The 21,253-nt window shown below is 44.3% G+C and overlaps 1 protein-coding gene across 1 annotated transcript in view; it reads left to right on the top strand.

Annotated features, from left to right (window-relative positions):
* KCNQ3 (potassium voltage-gated channel subfamily Q member 3) overlaps nucleotides 1–21,253 on the top strand; it is a 232,760-nt gene that overhangs the window by 175,560 nt on the left and 35,947 nt on the right. The window contains exons 2-5 of the mRNA XM_034763636.1: nucleotides 10,384–10,474; nucleotides 11,681–11,807; nucleotides 14,635–14,807; nucleotides 17,577–17,732. Of these exons, the coding sequence (XP_034619527.1) occupies nucleotides 10,384–10,474; nucleotides 11,681–11,807; nucleotides 14,635–14,807; nucleotides 17,577–17,732 (547 nt within the window). The remainder of the gene's footprint in view (nucleotides 1–10,383; nucleotides 10,475–11,680; nucleotides 11,808–14,634; nucleotides 14,808–17,576; nucleotides 17,733–21,253) is intronic.

Here is a 21,253-nt window from a genome sequence, read left to right as displayed (position 1 = left end):
CCTGCCTGACTCAGCCATACCGTGCAGCTAAAGGCAACAACCAGAGCACAGCATCCAGAATGTCCTCTCCTCTGTGATTTCAGATTGTTTAGACGCTGACTAGAATGTGAGAATACATTCCCGTCCCCCACAGTCCCCATCATGGGAGGGAATGGGAAGGGTTTGTGGAGGGATCAGCAGGAAGATATTAAAGAACCCCTGTGTGAATGATCCTGGTTTCCCAGGGAGTCCAAGGATTTCACCAGGTTTGCAGCTGGGCCCCATGGCTTTTCTCCCTTCAGCCACAATGGTTGGAGATCTCCGTTCCTGTGGCTCTTAATTTGGGAAGGGATGATCCGTGCTTTGGTTTCAGGCTTGGTTAATTCACCCAAGCTTGGTCTAAATCTACTGCAAAGGTTTGTTGAAGATTGGGAACCAGACTAAGTTTTGGAGGTGTTTGGGCCAAGTTTCAGCTTGACCCACCTAATCCAGTCCTCAGGTTTATGGTTTGATCAAAAAGCAAGCCAAACGCCGAAGATTCAACCTCCAACAGAGCAAGTTTGGCATCACTGGTGAATTTCATGATGACTAAAATATTTTTTGAACCCCTTCTGACTTTGTACTAGCGCAGACGAGGCTGTAGAGTAACGTAGACCTGCCCAGCGTACCATATCTGAATGCACTCTCTCTTTCTTTGCATCTGCTTTTCTGGGTTCTGCAGCCCATCACATCTCATTGTTTACATGGATTAGTTGCAAGCCAACAGAGAGACAGTAAGCCAATGGGGCAGCCACCCTAAAAATAAATCCCCAAACGACAGTTTGGTTCAAGTCCCGTTCCTCAGAGCCAGCTCTATTAACACAAACAAAATTTGAAAACAAGAGCAAAGCTACCCAGAACTTATGGTTACACCCACCAGAAACCATTCCAGCAGTCAGCAAGCTGTGGGGGGAGAAGATTAACCAACCCCAGGTAACTAGCATTATAGCAGCTTCACCTTTGCTCTTATAGCCCCACTCCTGATCACCCATGTGATAAGCAGGACACCTAGGCATCTCCTTGTCACCCATGCACACTGGGGCTTAAGGAGAATCTTTAAAGCTTGTCCCAGTGACATGATACAGAAGGGGGCTATTGCACAGGTTGCTTTTTTCTTTCAAGGCTGCAAACATGGGAATAAGAAATGGCAGCTTTTCCGAACTTGCGTCACAGGGAGCCAAACAAATTAGGCCACTCTTAGGAAAAGGTTGCCTAGTGCTGCAAGTCCAGAAGGCTGGTATTTGAGCAACCGGATACTGCTGATCCAGCACATTTAGAGCCAGCTTGTCAGACTCTCTAGGGATGTGAGAGGTGTTGCTTTGGGCACTGAAGCAAAGAGCTTTTAAGAATGTGTCTGAAGGAGAGGGAAGAGGAGGAGGCCTTGCTCACTAGGTGCTGCCTCTTGGCTTGTATGTGAAGGGAACAGAGAGGAACCCTTCAAAAACTGCTCTTCTGACATTGCCTTTAAATGGCCCCTGCTTTGAAGTACAGATTTCTTCATGATGCTACAAATTCTTGCCCTCTCCCTAGAAGGAGAGAGTTTTCCCCCCGCCCCCGGTCAGGAAAATGGGAACAAAAAGAACTCCTGGCAACGCAGAATCTAAGGGCAAAAGACCACAAGCTTCCAAGATGACTTGCTGGATTAGCCATTGTAGAAAACTAGTGGCTAGACTAGCACTGGTGATTAGAGGGAGAAGGTGGGTGAGGTAATATCTTTCATACGACCAGCTTCTGCTGGTGAGAGAGACAAGCTCTTACACAGAGATTTTCTGAAGAGCTTGAAAGCTTGTCTCTCTCACCAACAGAAGTTGGTCCAATAAAAGATATTACCTCACCCATCTAGTCTCTGTAATATCCTGTGGCCAATGTGGCTACAACACTGCATATCACTGGTGATGACAATCATGACTACTTCCTTGCTAATGCCAAAGAAACACGTGCTAATCTGATTAATTGTTCCTCTGTAGTGTAACCCCAAAAGGTCTTTGAATATAGAATCAAGATTTTTTTTTACATTAATTGTATGTGTACTGATGCCTTGGCTTGGGTCTTCTGTGGGGACTGATTATTGCACCTCTGGATCCAAAACCACGAGCTGCTAACTGCTTGACCAGGTGCATTAGCTTTGAGGCAGTAGTAAACTTATAAACCACTATATGTGATCTAGCCACTAGAGGGGGACAAAGAGCATAGTGTTAGACATAGGATTTGCAAAATTCGATTTTAATCTATAAAGGTCAGAAAAGGTCTATGTCAATGGATACGCTGAAATCAACAACAAAAAAACCCAATCAATAACAGTCAGCAGAAGTGCAACCTGCCCCTGCACTTACACCTGCAGGGTTCAGGTGTCAGTGGCCCCGCAGCAGGGCAGAGAGCCTTCTGCAGCCCCACAGTTGTGGACCTGTTCTCTCTCTCTCTCACTCACTAGCTGGGAGTGCAGGGGGTCTTTGCTCTGCCCTGCCAGGACCTGCTCACTCACTCTTGTAACAGCGGGACTACAGAGAGCTCCCTGCGGGGCCACTGACACAGAGTCCCTGCAGGTGCAAGGTACAGTGGGAAGGCTTTAGTCCTGGCAGGGTAGAGCAAAGACTCCCAGCCAAGACTGCAAGAAGGAGGAGGACGAGCCCCCAGCTGGAGCCATTCAGCAGTGGGGTGTCCTCCCGTGTGGTGGTGGGGGGTTGTCCAAACTGCTGACATCCTGCAGAAACTTAAATTAAAATAGATAAAAATAAAAATCTATTTTCCCATCAAAATTAAAAATAATAATAATTGGATTCTTCCAGGCCTAGACATGTGTTAGCCTATTGTTGCTGAATGGCCCAGAGGATTGGTATGAGCCTTTCACTTCTAGGTTCAGTAGTAATCAAAAACCAATGGGTGGAGCAGCATGTTCAAGAACAGGGGTAATCAGTTGTTTTTTGTCAAGGTCCAAATTTCTTGGTCAAGGTATAGTCAAGGACTCCAGAGAAACATTTTTCACACTGCCATAATAATAATAATGATAATAATAAGTAAACAAAAAGATTTTGCGGTCTGGTCAAAAGTGTTTGATTGTCTGGGTTTGGCCTGCGGTCCTCCTATTGACTACCTCTGGTCTGGAGGAATGAATGCAGAGCTGGGTCTTCAGATGTAGCTTTCAGCAAATCTCTTCACCCTTTTGGTTGAGTTCTCCATTGCAGAGGGATATGGCTCCTAGACTGCTCTAATAGGGCCTGGTATGTATTAATGAGTTAATGTTTCTAGGAGTTCTGTATAAAAGTCAGCTATTGTCATTACATAACAGCGGTTCAGTGACACATATCTAATGAGCTGGTGTTCGTATTTCATGCCTCCACCTCACTGGCATATTTGTTGACATTCTCAGAAGAAAGGCTAAGGATCATATGGGCATCAATGCAGCTCTCCTATATCACATGGCGGGGGGAGCTTTATTCAGGTCCCTGTGGGGGCACATGAATGAGGCACATGAATAGCAGTGTCACTTCTTATGGTGTTCCTGGCTGCTGACTAGAGTGAACTTCTGTTTCCTGGGCTGTCAGGTTGGCACCCCTACTCTACCTTGGTTCCATGTCCCATTGGTGACATTGCCTGGCAACTCCTCCATGGAACTGTGAGCACAGTGTGTGGTTGGCATGGCTCATCAATGCCCCAGACACATGACCCTTCTTCAGAGAGACCCTACCTGCAATACTCCAGATTGCAATCTTCTGTTTAGGCTGCATTGCTCCCCACATCTTTTCCTCTAGGCACACTCCATCTGTTGGGTCACCAAGTCGCAAGAACTCCCCTTCGGCCTCCTCCTGACACTAGCCAAGATGGCCATCCATCAGTCCAGGAGGAAACTCAGTGAGGATGTTCTCTGGCACCTTTCATGCATCTGCGCAGAGCTCTTCTCAGTAGCATCCACTGACATCTTGGACTGTCTCAGGACAGCAGGCATTATCCAGAGTTCTCTGCCTGGTGTCCTCCCTTTAGATCCCTCATTTTGACCCTGTGACATGTACCCCCATCCCTGTTTTTTTTCGTTTCTTATGCCCCCATGATTTGTTGATTGCTGGGTTCTGTAGCTCCTCCCTCACCTGCATGGGTGGGGCTTTTCTTGCTTTGATGGGCTTTGCCTATCAATCCCATTTATTAAGTAGACCGGCACCTCTCACACCCATTTTAAAAATAAATAGGCCTGTAAGAGGGAGTGGGAGGCTTTCAGTTCTGTTAAACTGCTTTGCTGGTGGTTTTAATAATCTGAACATTTGTAATTAATTTATTTCATGGAGAGAAATTGCAGGAGAGAGCAGTATCACTTCACTCTGTAGAACTTGGGCGCTCTCTAGTGGGTAAAACAAAACACACTCTACTCAGTGAGTTTTGAGGTTTTTAGAGGAAATGCAATAAAAATATCATTGTGCAGTTTAGTTTATCTTTAAGCTGCACATTAAGAGAACCTGGGGTCCAACCCTGCAACCTCCCTTTCTGTGGCACTTCTGTTGACTTCAGTGCTCTTGTGGGGCTGGGCCCTTAAGTAAAAACTTTCTGCAAAAGTAACTTCCCTTGAATATTTTTGATATATATCAATAAACCTTTAATTATCTTAGTAACTTAAAGGAGAGGTGAGGTGATCCAGGGCCAGATCCTCAGCAGGTGTCGATAAAGCTGCACCAATTTACTTCATTGGAATTACACCAATCGATGTCAGCTGAGGATATGACCCCAAGTCTCTGACTGGAGCCCTACAGAGATTGTCCTGTTTGAAGAGGACTACGTTAATGTGAATTAGGAGCCTTTTAATACACACACATAGCGTCCTCACAGACAAGTTAAAGTGCAGCCCTTTAGTGCATGTTGTGATTTACACTCCGATAATCCAAACTGCGGGGCAGTATAGACAAGGCCTAACGTAAGCCATGTGCATCAGGGAGCAGAACTTTGGTATTATTTGTGCCTCTGGCCTCTTAATTTTCTTCTCTGTGAACGGAGTCTCTCCACTGGAGCGCCTCCTTGTGGCCAGGCATAGCAGCTCTCTCCCCATCTCATGACCCCTGCCATGACCACTCTGGTGGTCCACCTCTGCATGGGCCTCTGATTACATCACAATTTAAGTCCACCCCTTCTGGGGTAACAGAGTCTAACTATACGGTGATGAGTCTCTCCTGTGCTGGGCTCCAGCCAATCTGCAAACCAGGAACTGGTCTGGTAACTCCAGGGCAGGTATATAAGCTCACAGGAGGAACAGCAACTCAGTCTGTTCACTGTCACTCCAGGGCAGCGATTCTCAACCCATGGCCCGTGGGCCGCAAGTGGCCCAGTTAGCACACAGCTGTGTGCTAAACGCCACAGGATCTGTGGCAGGGTCTGGCTCAGCATGGTATGGGGTCCCTCCGGTCCTGGCTTCCCCCCAGTACCCCTCAGCAGGGTCCGGCCAGCCAGCAGGGATCAGGGGTCCCCATACAGCAGAGTCCAGGGTCAGGGTCCCTGCCCCCCACTCCACACCCAGCTATCTGCCCCATTCTGTGGAGGGGTCTCTGGGCAGAGGGTGTTGAGCATAGGGGTTTGTAGGGGAGGTTAGATGGGGGGGGGTCCCGTGGTTCTCAACCTGTGGCCCAGGTAACATTTTGTGGGCCACATATGCGGCCCACAATGATATAAATAGGTTGAGAACCTCTGCTCTAGGGCTTGGCACTCTCACCTGTCTGACAGTGGTAACAGACTCCCCAAGCCTTGCCTTCGCTCCACCCCTGTTCCTAGTCCCGCTCCAGCCCTCCTCTCACTCCAGCCCCACTCTGGACTCGATTCTGGCTCTGACCCCTGGCACCAGCCAGTAGGCCCAGCTGCCACAGCTCCGACTACTAGCAATGACCATCCCTATCATGGTTTCTGATATCAACAAATAAAAGTCCAGTGTCCTTATATCAGGTCTCTGGCCCGAACTCTGGGCCCTATGGTTCTTGCATTCCCTTGTCTCAGGGCTTCCAGTGTCCTTATCTCCTTATCTCTGGGTGTGGGCTTCACACCACTTCTTCTGTTGGCTGGTAGGAGAACCCAGGCCTTTCCCATACACCAGGTTCCAGTCCAGGGTCCCTATAGCCAGCAGTCAAGGTCTGCTCCACAAAATTCCTTGCTCTTCCTCCCTCGACCTCTTCCTACCCAGATTTTCTTAGACCTTCTCCCCACAACCTCTAAATTCCCCCTTGTCTCATGCCAGGTCTCACAGTGTTCACCCCTGGAAGCCCCCAGTAGAATCTCAAAGTACCAACTTAAATCAATTTCTAACCTTCTCAGGATTGACTTTTCATCCCTCTCGGCCGCTGTTTCCCCTGCTTTGTTCCTTAACTGAACACTTCCCAGGGCTCTCTCCCTGGAATCCATATCCTGCCCTTTCAGGGCACACCACCAGAGCCTTCTCCATCCTAGTGACTGCTCCATGCCTCCCCTCCCCTCCACCAGCCTCCTCTACTCACGGTAGGATCCTAGGGCTTACTCTCCCCCTGAGTTTTCTCCCCACAGCCTCTCTAGTCACAGAGAGGGACTGCAGAGTTCCTTCCTCTCCTCCCTACAATCCCTTTCTTTCTTCTTTTCTTTTCCTGACATTTGATGGCTCGGCAGCCTCCGCATGTGAGGCTATGACTGCCACCTACCACAGTTTTTACATAATCAAAAGCTTATGTCCTCTCACCCTGTCCTACATCCTTTAAAATACACAGTAATGCTGTTTTAATGCTACCCCACTTTCCCCGTTCTCTCACCAGTCCTTTCAGACTATATTCTTTCACCTTGAGGCATCTCAGTTCTTCATAAAGAGAATCTTTCTTTTTGCATAATTCTCTCTGCATTGCCACAGCAGATGGTCAACTGTTTTCTTTAACTTTGCATGTTTCACACAACCCGTCGTTGCGTGCGTTTAGTAGATACAAATTACCATTTAGGCCACAGTGGCCTGTTAGCACTCTAAATATAGTTATGGTGCTTCTTCTGTCATAACTGGGAAGTATAACATTATCCTTAAGTCTAGGACATATCTCATAGAACATTTGTCCTTTTGTCTTTTTGCACTATCTTCGTAGTTAAGAACAATATTTTGTTCTCATTCCTGCTCTCCGAGGTTCCCTTACTGATTGCTGTTATACTCAACGAGTCAGACAGGATAGCAGATGTAGCTGGGCATACATTCCTTAGCCAGGTCAGTGCCAGCAGTGTGCCCATGTATTCGTCCATCATAATGGCCACCAAATTGGATAGTTTCATAGATCTCTTAATTCCACATTCAGGGATACAAAAGACCATTCCCACACTACCGGTGTTGTCATCTTTAGATCTGTCAATACAAAATGGACAATGCGGATCCCATTTGCCATATATAAACTCATAAATTGTATCCATCATTGTTATGCTGTCTGGAGTGGTTCACAACCATGAGTGCCAGCCTCGGGGCAGACTGTTAAAAAGCAGGGCAGAAACTCCAAACTGCTTCTAAACTCATTATAGAATTATAATTATAAATTATAATTTTTAATTAGATTTCACCAGCCCCATCACAAGTGTGAACTCCTAAAGCACTCTAACAGTCTTACCATGGAGTCACAGATGGTTTCCCTTGGGCATTCCAGTCTATCTTGCCACTCAGGCAAGCTGGAGTATGTGACAGATAGTCACTTACACCAAAAAAATCACAATAATAGTCAGATTGCTCCCAGTCCCACAGGACCAGTCACTTACCCCAGGTCAGTTGTGCTCAGATCTCAAACCAAGGCCAACACCTGTAGCCAATCCTGTAATTAACTAACGATTTATTAACTAAGATAAGAAATTAGAATTATTTACAAGATTAAGCAGGTAAGCCTACACACAAGTGAGGTACAATCTTAAATTCAAAAGGTAGCTGAAGTTTCTATAATAAGCAAGCTTTTGTGTCCTTTGGGCTAACCCAAGCTAAGCAGCTTGGGAATCTCTTGCTTATGTCTAGGAATCTTTGCCCCTCAGAGGTCAGACAGCATAAAGAAGCCTCAATTTCTTCTGGTTTGGGATTTTTATTCCCCCCTTTCTCTAGAGTCCAAGCTGATGGGACAAGTGCTTCTGGAAGTAATGTATTCGTGGGTGTGGGGTGTGGGGAGCAGTCGACAAAGTCTCTGCTCCACAATGGCTCATTTGGATTCAGTAGTCTTTCCTGGTGGGCAGGAAATAACGCTTCTTGGGGTAAACTAATATTTCACACTTGGTAATGCTTCTCCCCTGATGGTGGGGAATTTATAGTCTTAAATATTTTTATGGTTACAGAGCAAACATTTAAACATTACATTAGAACATGGGGTGCAAATATTATAAGTAGGATTAATACATGCAGCATCCTACAAGCATTCCATAAAGGCTAAACACTAAACACATGGTTATCACTCTAACATCTATTTTGATAATGCTAACATACAGGTGAGCCACATTGGTTTCCAGCTATGCGATTGTAAGTGTTCAGTGAGGCCTAAATACTTTGGCATGAGCTGGCACCTGGTCTGCCAGCATTACAGTCATATCTGATGGTTCTGCTTTTTCCTTTGTCTTATCATAATATTCCAAATCCACAACTAGAGAGACAACTGTCCAGGTATAGTTTGGGAGCAAGATTTCAATCTCTTCCAGTCCTTCCTTTTCACTCACTTTCCCTCCCATCTTTTGACCCAGTTAGCATGTGGGAGTACGTGACCTCCAGTTACATCTTGTCTATTTACTTCCCAACCATCTTCATATATGTGTTTAGTACTCTAGGCCTGGTCCACACTAAGCCCCCACTCCGAACTAAGGTACGCAAATTCAGCTATGTTAATAACGTAGCTGAATTCGAAGTACCTTAGTTCGAACTTACCGCGGGTCCAGACGCGGCAGGCAGGCTCCCCCGTCGATGCCGCATACTCTTCTCGCCCAGCTGGAGTACCGGCGTCGACGGCGAGCACTTCCGGGATCAATCCGGGATCGATTCATCGTGTCTAGACAAGATGCGATAAATCGATCCCAGAAGATTGATTGCTTACAGGCGGACCAGGAAGTAAGTGTAGACCTGCCCCCCTTCACTGTTTCCATTAACCTTAGCCCAAAAGATTAAATCTAACAATTTCATCCTTAAATGTATAGGCATTTCTCTGGTAGCTCCCGGCTCCACGCACAATGGTGCTGTAATATTGTACTACATGGGATTAACCAGAGCTTGGATCAACTCTAATTTTTTAACTGTTGATTTCAAAGCTGAAGATTTCAAAGGCTTGGCCACCATAATCTGTAACTGGTTTTATTAGTGCATCATTCAGCATCATCAGTGAGTTCTTATCTCTTGTTCCCAGCAATACTTTTAAGCAGATTCATCCTCTTTTTACATTTACTCTGGATATTAACTATATGACCCTTCCAAATTAGTTTATCAAACACAAGTCCTAAGAATGTAAAATTTTGAACTAGCTGAATTTTCTCTGCATAGAAGTGGAGGTTCCATGCTTCCCTAATCTTTCTTTCTGTGAAGATCCAGTACCTTTCTGCTCTCTACTTGCTCATGTTTATTTATATTAACCACCCAACTTCTTCTGCAGCTGGGCTTCATCATCAATTAAGCCTCATCCACCTTCCAGGTTCAGCCAGTTAGCATAATTGACCTCTCAGGGCCATATCAATCCTTTCAAAGCCTGTGTGGGTTACACACCCCATTATATCTGCATTACAAAAAAAGGACGGCACTAAAATTTTCAGTGCAAACAAGGGTTTGTGAATTATTAATATCTTCATGGGCTTTTGACCTCCTTTGTAAAGTGCTTTGAGATCTGCTGATAAAAAGCACTAGATGATTTTATTGGTACCAAAATGTTAATTGCACAGAAATGTTAACTTAATGTTTCTTGGCTTTCAATACATGCCAAGTGGATTTGCTTTATTGTTACTACAATGCCATTTTATTAGTAATGATTATTCAATGCATTTCTAAAGTGCCCATCATGGTGGTAACACCTGAACACAGGTAATACCCACAAATGGAACATCTCAATGAGAGGCTCTCCTCCTTCCACAGAACTTCTTGTCTGACGGGTCAGAGATAGAATGACTATCTTCACCTTTCCCATACTGTGAACCACTTTTCCGTACCAGGACCCCCAAACCTTGGGATAGACCCATGGTCCTCTTCCCACTTAACAATATGGGAAGGGCGGGGTATTCTTGACCCCAACACTGTCTGTGACACCCCCAGGTTCAGAACCCTTGATCCAAGTGACATTCCATCTCACCCTGCTCATGGATGGTGATCCCTTTCAGGCCTCTGTGTGGGTTTTTAAACCATCTCTTTTTAAGTGGATACAGTGGTAATGATGCCCAATTTCTCCTTTTATGTTAATCCAGATTTCTGATAGTTCTGGGGTGTTTGATCTTAGCCGTCCTAACAACTTTCAAGGAATATGAAACTGTTTCAGGAGACTGGCTGCTGCTGTTGGTAAGTAGACTGGGACTGCAATATCATGCTGTTAACGTTCTTGGATTGAATTCAGCAACTATGAAAACTCATTACCATTGGTGACCCCACACTCTTCAGGGTCCCAGACTCACTACAGGGCAGGCTCATGTAGGCTGCAAGAAGTCCACAGCGTTTACTGAGGCACTTCCCCACATCCCTCCTAGGCTGGGGTTCTGGAATAGGTGTGATAGGTCCCATAGCTTTAGCACAAGTGCAGTAAATGAAACTACATTGAAATCATTTTGTAAGACTGATTAGACTTTCAAGATGATGGTGTCACTTTAACAAAAAGTATCTAGAGTCAAAGTCCAGCCATCACAGTGTAATCCGAGAGCTGCTGTGTTAGCCCAGCCTTGCATAAAACTGTCTCTCAGCGAACCATTGTAGCAGCAGTAATGCTGGGAATTCCCTGTCTGCCTCTCCGTTCATCCCAGTGACATACAATGTGAAGTCTGATCTGAATTAAATGTGAACGTTATAAGAGATGATCATCTTTGCTCCTTTGTGATTTAGAAAGAGAGCTGGAGAAGTTTTACCACCCCTCCTAGCTCTCCACAGTGTAGAACACAGAAATGGGCCTGTTGGGTGGGGTGTAGTGTAATGTGCTCTGGCAATCCTGCTCACCCTTGGGTGACAATTAGCCAGCGGTGCAAGTTAGAGCAGCCCCCAAGTTCAGCTGCAGAGGTGGTGTAAAGCTGCCTTATGAGCTGGAGCATCTGAGGATTCAACCCTTTCTTATGACACAGATAACGCAACGACACTATGTCTAAACCAAAACTCCGCTCCAAATTCACCCAAACACCAGATTCCAATTTCGCAGTTCATGTCTATCTGTATACGTTTCAAAAAGCCCAGATTATTTGTACATATACTATAGGGACATTCAGGGTCCGATTTTCAAAAGGTCTCAGCTCCCATCTAGGGACCTAAATGAAGTGGACACATTTTCAGAAATGCTCAGCACCCAGCTACTCCCTTTGAAAACAATGGAGAATTCCCCCTCTTCCATCGCTGAGAACAATGGGAGATGCCGCGTGCTGAGTTTTCTTGAAAATCTGGCTTTATATATGTATATAAAATCATAGACAATACGCGAACACAGTTTGATCCAGCAAGCGATGCATATCCACAATTACTGCAAGCCTTGTTATGTGTCTAAGAATATAATTTGTGTTTTTGATACAGGAAACATTTGCCATTTTCATCTTTGGAGCAGAGTTTGCCTTAAGAATCTGGGCTGCTGGGTGTTGCTGTCGATATAAAGGATGGAGGGGGAGGCTTAAATTTGCCAGGAAGCCTTTGTGTATGTTGGGTAAGCACAATCTCTTTGTTTGTTCTCCATATGTCTATCCTTTTTCTGTGCGGAGTCAGATGTGACTGATGTCTAAAACCCCATGAATGACAAATACAAAGGCCACGTATGCTAAGAGTTCTGCACTGTTTAGAAAGAATTATAAAGTACCTGAAAACCTGGGTTCACTTGAGAACAGTGTTCACAGTTTGACAGAGTCAGAATTGGATACTTACTGTAGAATCTGCTCAGATGTTCTGCAGGATCTCAATAACTTTAATTCACACACTGTTATAGTCTGAAAAATCACTGTAAAATGGCACATCTTTACAAAACATATCTGTTCCCTTTGTATCTTTGAGTTCTGTCTGCTTACTTTACTGGCACAAACAAGTTTTTACTGCAGTGTGGTCTAATGAGCACTGAAGTAGGAGTCAAGACATCTATTCCCAACTCTGTTATATGATCTTGGGCCAGTCACTTCTCTCTCTGCCCATTTCCTCTGCCACGCCTTGTTGGTCTTGGCTGTTTAGAAATATAAGCTCTGCAGGGCAGGGGCTGGCCCTCGTGTTTTTGTGCAGCACTTTGCATGATAGGGTCTCAGTTGTGGCCTTCAGGTGCTACTGTAATACAAATCAATAATAATACTCGTATTACTATTTAAGGGCCAGTATAGCTTTGGGTAAGCAAGCTGGGGTTTGTTCTGTCTCATGTATAATCAATAAAATTGTCATCTAAATTGTAAGCACAGACTCTTTATTGATGTCAATGTAAGGAGCAAGAAGAGCTCAGTTGTATTTTTAAAATCCTGGATTAGAAAAATCATCTTTTAATTTGTAAATTACACAAACTTGTTATGGAATTATTGGGAGAGAACGAATAAGAAACCCACATGGTGCCATTTCAAAAACACTTGATTCTAAATACACTTGAAAGACGGAGTGGCTAAGAGCCCTGAGAATGTTTCTGACACAATTGTTACCTATTTCCACTTGGATAATTATGGGCTCATAAAGGTCCATAAATTTAAAAAAAAAAAGCGCGCAATCTGCATTTCAGACCTCTTTAATTGATCAATAAATTGGTCCTATCTCACTCACAAAAATAAACAGCACTGGCCTTAAGAGGTTAACCTGGACAGCCAGCCAAATTGCCAAAAACTATGGGGCACCAGTAGAAAAAGGGGCTTCTTGTTTACTAATCACTATGTTTTGGTATTCCTGCTTTCACTATTTCCGACTTATGGAATATTTGTCCTCTGGTTTGTTTGTCCTTCTGATTTATTAGCCTGTATTTTGCAAGACTGACTCTCATGTTATTTTCTGCCCCTTTCTCTTAACCAACTCAGAATTTGACCCATATCAAATGTGAGATATGTAGATTACCTGGGTCCCAGATTGTGGCCAGTGCCACAAGCTATGTTTGACTCACAGGTGCCTGTTTAATTGGCTAGGGAAAGAGTTCATTAGTGGGTTTCAGATCTTTGCAGGGGATTTTACAGCACAAACAAATGGAATTAAGCAGCAGATGATGATGTGACACTGCACCCTACATTCATCACAGTGGTATGATTATGATATAATTATGACCTAATTATGATGCATTTTATACAAGATGTGTCGTGAGGTGTCATTGGAAAAGTTATGATTTGCTGAATGTGATTATTGTAGTTGTATGCATGTATCATTGTTGTACCTGGAGTTCTGAATATTGACTGTGTGTCTGTATTTCAAATGTGGTTACTGGGTGACACCCACTAGGCAACATGATTCCACTCTAGAGCGCTGACTGTGAGGGGCCTATTCAAGGTAATGGGCCATTAAGGGAAACTATAGGCCTTGGGAGAAGCTTAGCCCCCATCTGGTGAGCCTTCCTGAGAATGCTTCAGACAGCCTATGGATAATGAATGCTATGACTCAGCAAGGCACGCAAGGGCATGTGACCAGACCACATGACACAACTCCATTTTGGTACCTGTATTTTTCCACAAACGGGGCTAGGACCTTAGCTTGGAACAAAAGGTTCCCACCATATGGAGAAACTATATAAGATGGGGAGTGACATCATGATTTGTCTTCACTCTCCCACAACTCAACCTTGATCTGGAAGAACCTTTGAAAGACAAAGGACTTGGAATGGGGGAGGGGAACCAAGGCTGCACAGCAAATGCAGCCTGTGCCTCAAGAATCTGCAAACCTGCTTGTTTCATCAGTCAGGGTGAGATATTGTTGATTGAAATCCTGTCTAGTTTATTGGGCTTAGTTGGCATTCTTGTTTAATTTCCTAGGTAACCTGCTTTGATCTGTTTGTTATTACTTATAATCACTTAAAATCTATCTTTCTGTAGTTAATAAACTTGTTTTATGTTTTATCTTAACCAGTGTGTTTTAAGTGAAGTGGTTGGGAAAATCTCATCTCAGCTAGCAAAGGCTTGGTGCATTTCTTTCCCATATCGAGGGGGAAGAAAACTATATTAATGAGCTTGTGTTGTACACATCCCTGTGCAGTGCAAGATGATATAATTCTGGGTTTATACTCCAGCAGGGGTGCAAGGCTGGGGAGTATGTAAATTGGCTGCTGCTTCATTGTTGATCTACCAGTGGCTTAGGCAATGCACTCAGGTAATTCAGTTGGGTGTGTGGAGCCACCTGCTATTATGTTGGGGGATAACAGACCCTGAAGAGGCTGGCTGTGTATCATCAGCAGAGCAGCGTGAGAAAGACCAACCCAGCTGAATTGTTAGGGGGCACAGCGGTTCCAACAGCTCCCAGACTGCACCCCGGGGGTACAACCCATCACAGATGAGTCCACTTTTTGATCAGACTTTCTTCTCCTTTATGCTGTGCAGATATCTTTGTGTTGATTGCCTCTGTGCCAGTGGTAGCTGTTGGGAACCAGGGCAATGTTCTGGCAACGTCGCTTAGAAGTCTGCGCTTCCTTCAGATCCTGCGGATGCTCCGAATGGACAGGAGGGGAGGCACATGGAAGCTTTTGGGATCAGCTATTTGTGCACATAGCAAAGTAAGTGAGGAGTTCACAGCATTAATCTGAGTTAAGGGGAAAAAATGAAAAACAGAGGCAGATCAGACACTTGAGGAGAGTGTTGTGTAGTGTTTAGAGCAGCAAAGTAGTAGTCAAGACCCTTGAGTGCTATTCTCAGTTCTTCCGCAGACATGCTCTGTAACCCTAGCCAACTCTCTTACCCTCTTGGGGTCTGTGAGATTAAATTAATCAGGGCCTGATCCTGCACCATTGAAGCCAATGGACATTTTGGGCTTGACTTCAATAGGAGTTATATCCTTATTCATAAAGCATGTCAAGCTCTTTGGAAGAAAGCCCTATATAATAGTTAAGTGTTAACACAGGCTTCTCAGACTTGGCCACACAAGTCAAAGGGGACTCCAGTGAGAGAGAGAGATTTCTCTCTAGCTGGTGTCCATTAAGACTTGGATCTAATTTCCACTCAGTGCATCAGATTAAACTTCAGCCATGTTTGCTTGTGTGCATTGAGGGCAGCTGTATCTGTTTGTAGGGGGCTGCAGATTACATTGTCACCATTTGGGAAGAAATTTAAATTCACTAAATGGCCAACCTGACTTACCCATCACCGGAGTCCTGGTCCATTAGCTGATTTCTGATACTTGATGGTCAGTAATCACTGTCCCTTACACAGGCTTGGTGTAAAAGGCATCATCTGGCCCTTGGAGTATTGTCCCTTGAGAAATATTGTAAAGTGCACTGCCTGGGTTCATCTATCCTCCTATGCCACTTATGTGAAAAGAGTCAGAGAAGTTTGGTGTGAGAGGATGGTGGGAAAAGACTTATCTCAAAATCACAGCAGCAGTTCAATGCGCAATGGTTTGATGCTGGTTAGCAGAAGTCAAGTAAGTTTCCATGAAAGTGGTTAATTTATTTTCACCCATAACCACGGGTCAGATAGTACAGTGATGGGTGCTAATATATTCTCCAGCTGCCTCTGAGTGTGTTCAGTTACAGGGTCAGACCCATTCTGGTCCATATCAGGTAGTTATGCTGCTCTTGCACCATTATTGTATAGGATTAGATGATAAAGAGTTACCTGAGTGAAAAGCTCTAAGATGGGGGTCTATGGGGTGGCCTGTGAAGGGGTTTTGGAAAAAGGTCACTTATGCTAAAGACATTGCCACCATGTCTTTTTTAAGCTTTGCAGGCTGCTAGTTTTCCAGAGGGCCTCCTCTGGTCTCTTTCCCAGATTGTGTCCTTCCACTTGGGCCTTGGCAGACTGAGAAATATGTAGGGTTGCGAGGGTGTTTGCTAAAGTGGGCACTAACGTTTAACAATCAAGTCTAAAAACATGGTTTATTAGTAAAGTCCCTCAGTGATTGCAAACCACAAATTTGCTACAGAGGTTGATTTACAGCAAGACACATTTGTAAAATTCTCAGGTACAACATCCTGCATGGTAGGTGATATGACCCAGGACCGAAAAGGAAAATCATGCCACAGGGAAAGCTGTCTGCAAAGTGCCCAGCACTCTGTTAGAGCACTACAAATTAATAATAATAATAACCTGAAAGAATATCTTCTTCCCACTTCTGATGAAACATGGTCACCAGGATGCAAGTTCTAATACGTAAACTGCATCTGTATGGGAATCAGGGGTTCTGTTTCCACCTCTGTCAGTGTCTGATTCAGTGACCTTGGGAAAGTCAGAACTAGCTGATGTTCAGAAGTGCTGAGCACCCACAGCTCCTGTTGAGTTCTGCCGGTTTGTTTATTTGCATTGCAATAGCACTTAGGTGCCTTAACGTGCTGGGTGCTGTACAGAGATACAGTAAAAGACAGTCCTGGCTCCCTAAAAGCTTATGAATATGCTTGAAAATCATGCTAACTTCCCCCTGTCCCCACATAGATTTAGGTGCCTAAAGCTCTCTGTGCCTTCATTTCCACATCTCGCAGTGGTGTTGCAAAACCAGGGCCAGGTTAAAGCCTAGGCAATATACATCCGTGCCTGGGGCTCCCCCTCAGCTCATTGGATTCCATCAGAATCTCAATTTTCTCATTTAAACCCATAGTAGGTTTTTAGCCTGATGGTTGTGAAGAAAAGCTGAGAAGCGTGACCGGAGTGTAACTGATGCAGTGACGGCCACGTAAAGTCTGAAACAATAGCTTTGAGTGGTTAAACTGCCCCACGCATCTCAATGGCTTGTCGTCTCCAAAATCCATTGCTGTGGGCCCTGTCAATATCACCCCAGCAGCAAATTGTGAGTGTTGTGGCAGGAGCAATGGAGTGCAACAGGCCCAGTCCCTCCACCTAAGCAGTGTCACGCTGACTGCTGGGGTAAGTGTTGAAGGGCTCCCCAACTACCACGCTGCCTTTCTGGGGTCACAATGAGGAGACATGAGTGACGCTCCTGTGAGGGGAAGAGGGCCCTGTGGGACTTCTCCAACTTCTGTGGAAGGGAAGTGAGGGGTCCATTCCCAATGAGAGGCCAAGGCTGTGGTGCCAGGCCCCATGCTGTGATGTGTCTTGGGCCTTAATCCAGCCTTGAGCCAAACTACAACTGCAAATTGCCTTTATTTCCTCAGCAGCAAGGTGCTGTGTAAGTATTAAGTATTGTCGCATCTCTGCAGTGTGGAACAGCCAGAGCTGCACTATGCTGGACCCGGACTGTAATCCAGAGAGAAGTGACAGTTCTTGCTGTTTTACCCTGTGTATCTCTCCTCTTTTGTCACTAGATGTCTGGCGCTGCCATTGCAGAAGCTGATGCTGTTTTCAGTCTCCTCATTTTAAATCTGTTTCTTTTCCAGGAGCTCATCACTGCTTGGTACATCGGGTTCCTGACCCTTATCCTCTCCTCATTCCTTGTTTACCTGGTCGAGAAAGATGTGCCTGAAAAGGATGCCCATGGAGTCGAGATGAAAGAAGAGTTTGAAACCTATGCAGACGCACTGTGGTGGGGGCTGGTAAGTAGCTGTAGAAACTGTCTCTCATTTGTTGGTTTAATGGAAATAAAGCTGCCTGGTTGAATTAGGGTGTGAGGGGAATGGGGTAATATATTCAAAAGCACCTAAATCCCATTCTGAAAAGTGATTTGGGTACTTAGGAGCTTAAGTCTGACTGAAAGTCAATAGGATATAAGCTCCTACGTGCGAAGAAAGTCCTATTGACTTTCAATCACAGTTTGGCTCCTACGTACCTAAATCACTTTTGAAATTGAGACTTAGGTGCCCAAGTCACTGAAGTGCTTTTGAAAATTTAACTCTGGAATTTTGTTAGCTGGAGTCTAAGGGCCAGGTTTTCAGAAGCCTTCAGCACCTAACAGTTTCTATTTATGCACCTAAGTGAAGTGGCTCAGAACAGTGGGAGCTGCTGTTGTGCTTAGCGCTTTTTGAAAAGCCGGCCATTTAGATGCCTATGGAGAGGCTGAGGTTTTCTGGCAATCTGTCTCTAACTGTGGGTGCTGAGCTCTCTTGGAAATTTGGCCCAGAATGTCTGGTGAAGAAATCCCTATAGGGGAGATTTTCAAAGTCACAAGTGGGAGTCGGGCGCCCAACTGCCATTGACTTTCCCTGGAATTTGGGCACGCAACAGCCCATTGTGCTTCTGCAAATCTCCTCCGGAGATGCTAGTCTGAACCCTAGAGAATCATCATATATGAAGAGTCAGGCCCCCAAATGCTGTCTGAGTTTGGATTACATTGATATGTTGTGAGTTTCGGTGGAAGAGATGTTGGGCGGGTGGGTGTTGTGAGTTTCGGTGGAAGAGATGTTGGGCGGGTGGGGTATTCCAAATGAGGGGGCAACTGCAAGGTCATGGTGCAGTCTGAACCCTAGATAATCACGGTACAAAACCAGAACCATGGCCTTACCCCTTTGTTTGGGATGCCCTCCCACATCCCTGCCACAGAAATTCACTATCAATTTAATCCAACTCGTACAGCACTCAGGGGACTGAGTCTTCTCTCGGTTACATCAGTGCCAATAAATAGCGACTGTACTGAAGTCAGAGGATTCACATTGGTGTCAATGAGAGAAAAATCAGAGCACTTGTGTATATTTCACATCCAGAATTGATTCATTCTTCTCCTGAGTTTGAGTTCAAGTTGAATGTCTTACATGCAACCCATGTATTAGAGGTGTTGCCTCCTCCTGATACCTAAGGGTTCTACGGCTCCTTATTCCTCTTTCTGGAGGTGGGTGACCCACTTTAGGACCTGTGGGTCCTGAGTTCTGTGTGTGCAGTGCCTCCAACTAGTAACTATGTTCGAAGCAAGAGAAAGACAAAGGAAAGTTGGGAAGGAGAACTAATAACTGACGACATTGAAGTGTTTAACATCTATTTTGTTTCAGTCTTCACGTACTCTACACAATTAATATTAACAAGGGGGAAGGAACACAAGCCAAAATAGGGAAAGAACAGACTAAAGACTATTTAGAAAAGTTAGATGTATTCAGCTTGGCAGGGCCTGATGAAATTCATTCTAAGGTACTTAAGGAACTAGCTCAAACAATCTCGGAACCATTAGCAATTACTTTTGAGAACTCATGGAGGACAAGACTCCAGAAGACTAGAGAAGGGCAAACATAGTACCTGTCTTTAAAAAGGGGAACAAAGAGGCCCTGGGGAATTATTGAACCGTCAGCCTAAATTCAATACCTGGAAAGATACTGGAACAAATTATTAAACAATCAATTTGTAAGCACTTAGAGGATAATAGGGTTATAAAGAAGAGCCAGCAAGGATTTATCAAGAACAAATGATGCCATACCAACCTAATTTCCTTCTTTGACAGGGGATTAGGGGAAAGCTGTAGATGTAATTTATCTTGATTTTAGTCAGGCTTTTGACACAGTCCCACATAACATTCTCATAAACAAATTAGGCAAATGTGGTCTAGATGAAATTACTATAAGGAGGGTATATAACTGGTTGAAAGACTATATTCAAAGAGTAGGTATCAATTGGTTTGCTGTCAAATCTGGGGGATGTATCTGCTGAGGTCCCGCAGGGCTCTGTCCTGGGTCCAGTACTATTCAATGTTTTCATTAATTGTTTCAGTAATGGAGCAGAGAGTATGGTTATAAAATTTACAGATGACACCAAGCTGGAGGGGTTGCAAGCACTTTGGAGGACAGGATTAATATTCAAGACAACCTTGACAAATTGGAGAACTGGTCTGAATTCAACAAGATGGGATTACAAATTGAATATGAGTCAACGACGTGATGTAGTTACAAAAAAGGCTAATATCATTCTGAGGTTTATTAACAGGAGTGTCATATGTGAGACATGTGAGATAATTGTCCTGCTCTTTTTGGCACTGGTGAGGCCTCACCTAGTGAACTGTGTCCAATTTTGGGCACCACACTTTGGAAAAGATGTAGACAAAATGTTTAGTCTTGATGAAAGAAGACTGAGGGAAGACCCGATAACACTCTTCAAATATATTAAGAGCTATTGTAAAGAGGATTGTGATCAATTGTTCTCCATGTCCACTGAAGGTAGGACAAGAAATAATGTGTTTAATCTGCAGCAAGGGAGATTTAGGTTAGATATTAGGAAGAATTTTCTAACTATAAGGCTAATTAAGCTCTAGAATAGGCTTCCAAGGGAGGTTGTGGAATCCCCATCATCGGAGGTGTTTAAGAACAGGTTGGACAAAATCCTGTCAGGAATGACCTAGGTTTACTTGGTCCTGCCTCAGTCTTGATGCCTTCTTGAGGTCCCTTCCAGCCCTACATTTCTATGATTCTGTGACTGGGTGAATAAACAAATAACAATCCTTATGACCTCGAGGAATTAAGGACCAAATAAGAATAAATAACACTGTATTCTGGAAAGGACCGTGGTAAATTAAAAGAAGGGCAAAGGAATCAAGTAAATGAGACCAGGACCACCACCACCACAACACACACTAAAAGCCCACAAATTAAGTCATTACAATGAGAAAGTCTCCCCGCATGCCTTATCTGGGTGTTGGAGCTGTATCTCCATGCGAAAGGCTGGCATCCCTTGCTGGGAGGCACACAGCTCTCCTTTTTGGCAGTAGTGAGTCCCTGTGAGCTTCAAGGCTCTTGGTGTAGGTGAGGCCTCTCAGATGCTGCTGGCAGTCAGCCCTCTCTGGTGAAGAGAACAAAACGGGGTTCTGGTAGGACTGTGCATATAGTTGATTTTTTAGTTTGCTGGTGCTTCTGATATTTTAAGGTGTTTTTTAATGATTTTTTTTCAAAATTTTCAGTGAATCAAAAAGTCTAAAAAACACAATTTACTTCACATTGAACAAAATGTGTTGTTTGACATGAAACAAAATCTATCTTTTAGATTTCAAGCTGTTTTTTAAAAAGGTTTTTTTTTTTAAATAAAATGGAAGGAAATTTCAAAATGAAACATTTTGAATTGAACACACAAAATGTTTCTTGTCCAAATAGTGAAATGAAACATTTCCATTTTTTGGAATCTTTTTTTTGTGTGTGTAAAACACAAA

Source organism: Trachemys scripta, chromosome 2 (genome assembly GCF_013100865.1).
Source record: "Trachemys scripta elegans isolate TJP31775 chromosome 2, CAS_Tse_1.0, whole genome shotgun sequence".
Taxonomy (NCBI): domain Eukaryota; kingdom Metazoa; phylum Chordata; order Testudines; family Emydidae; genus Trachemys; species Trachemys scripta.
The sequence above is the reverse complement of the archived record's forward strand: the minus strand, read 5'-3'. Positions and strand labels throughout refer to the sequence as shown.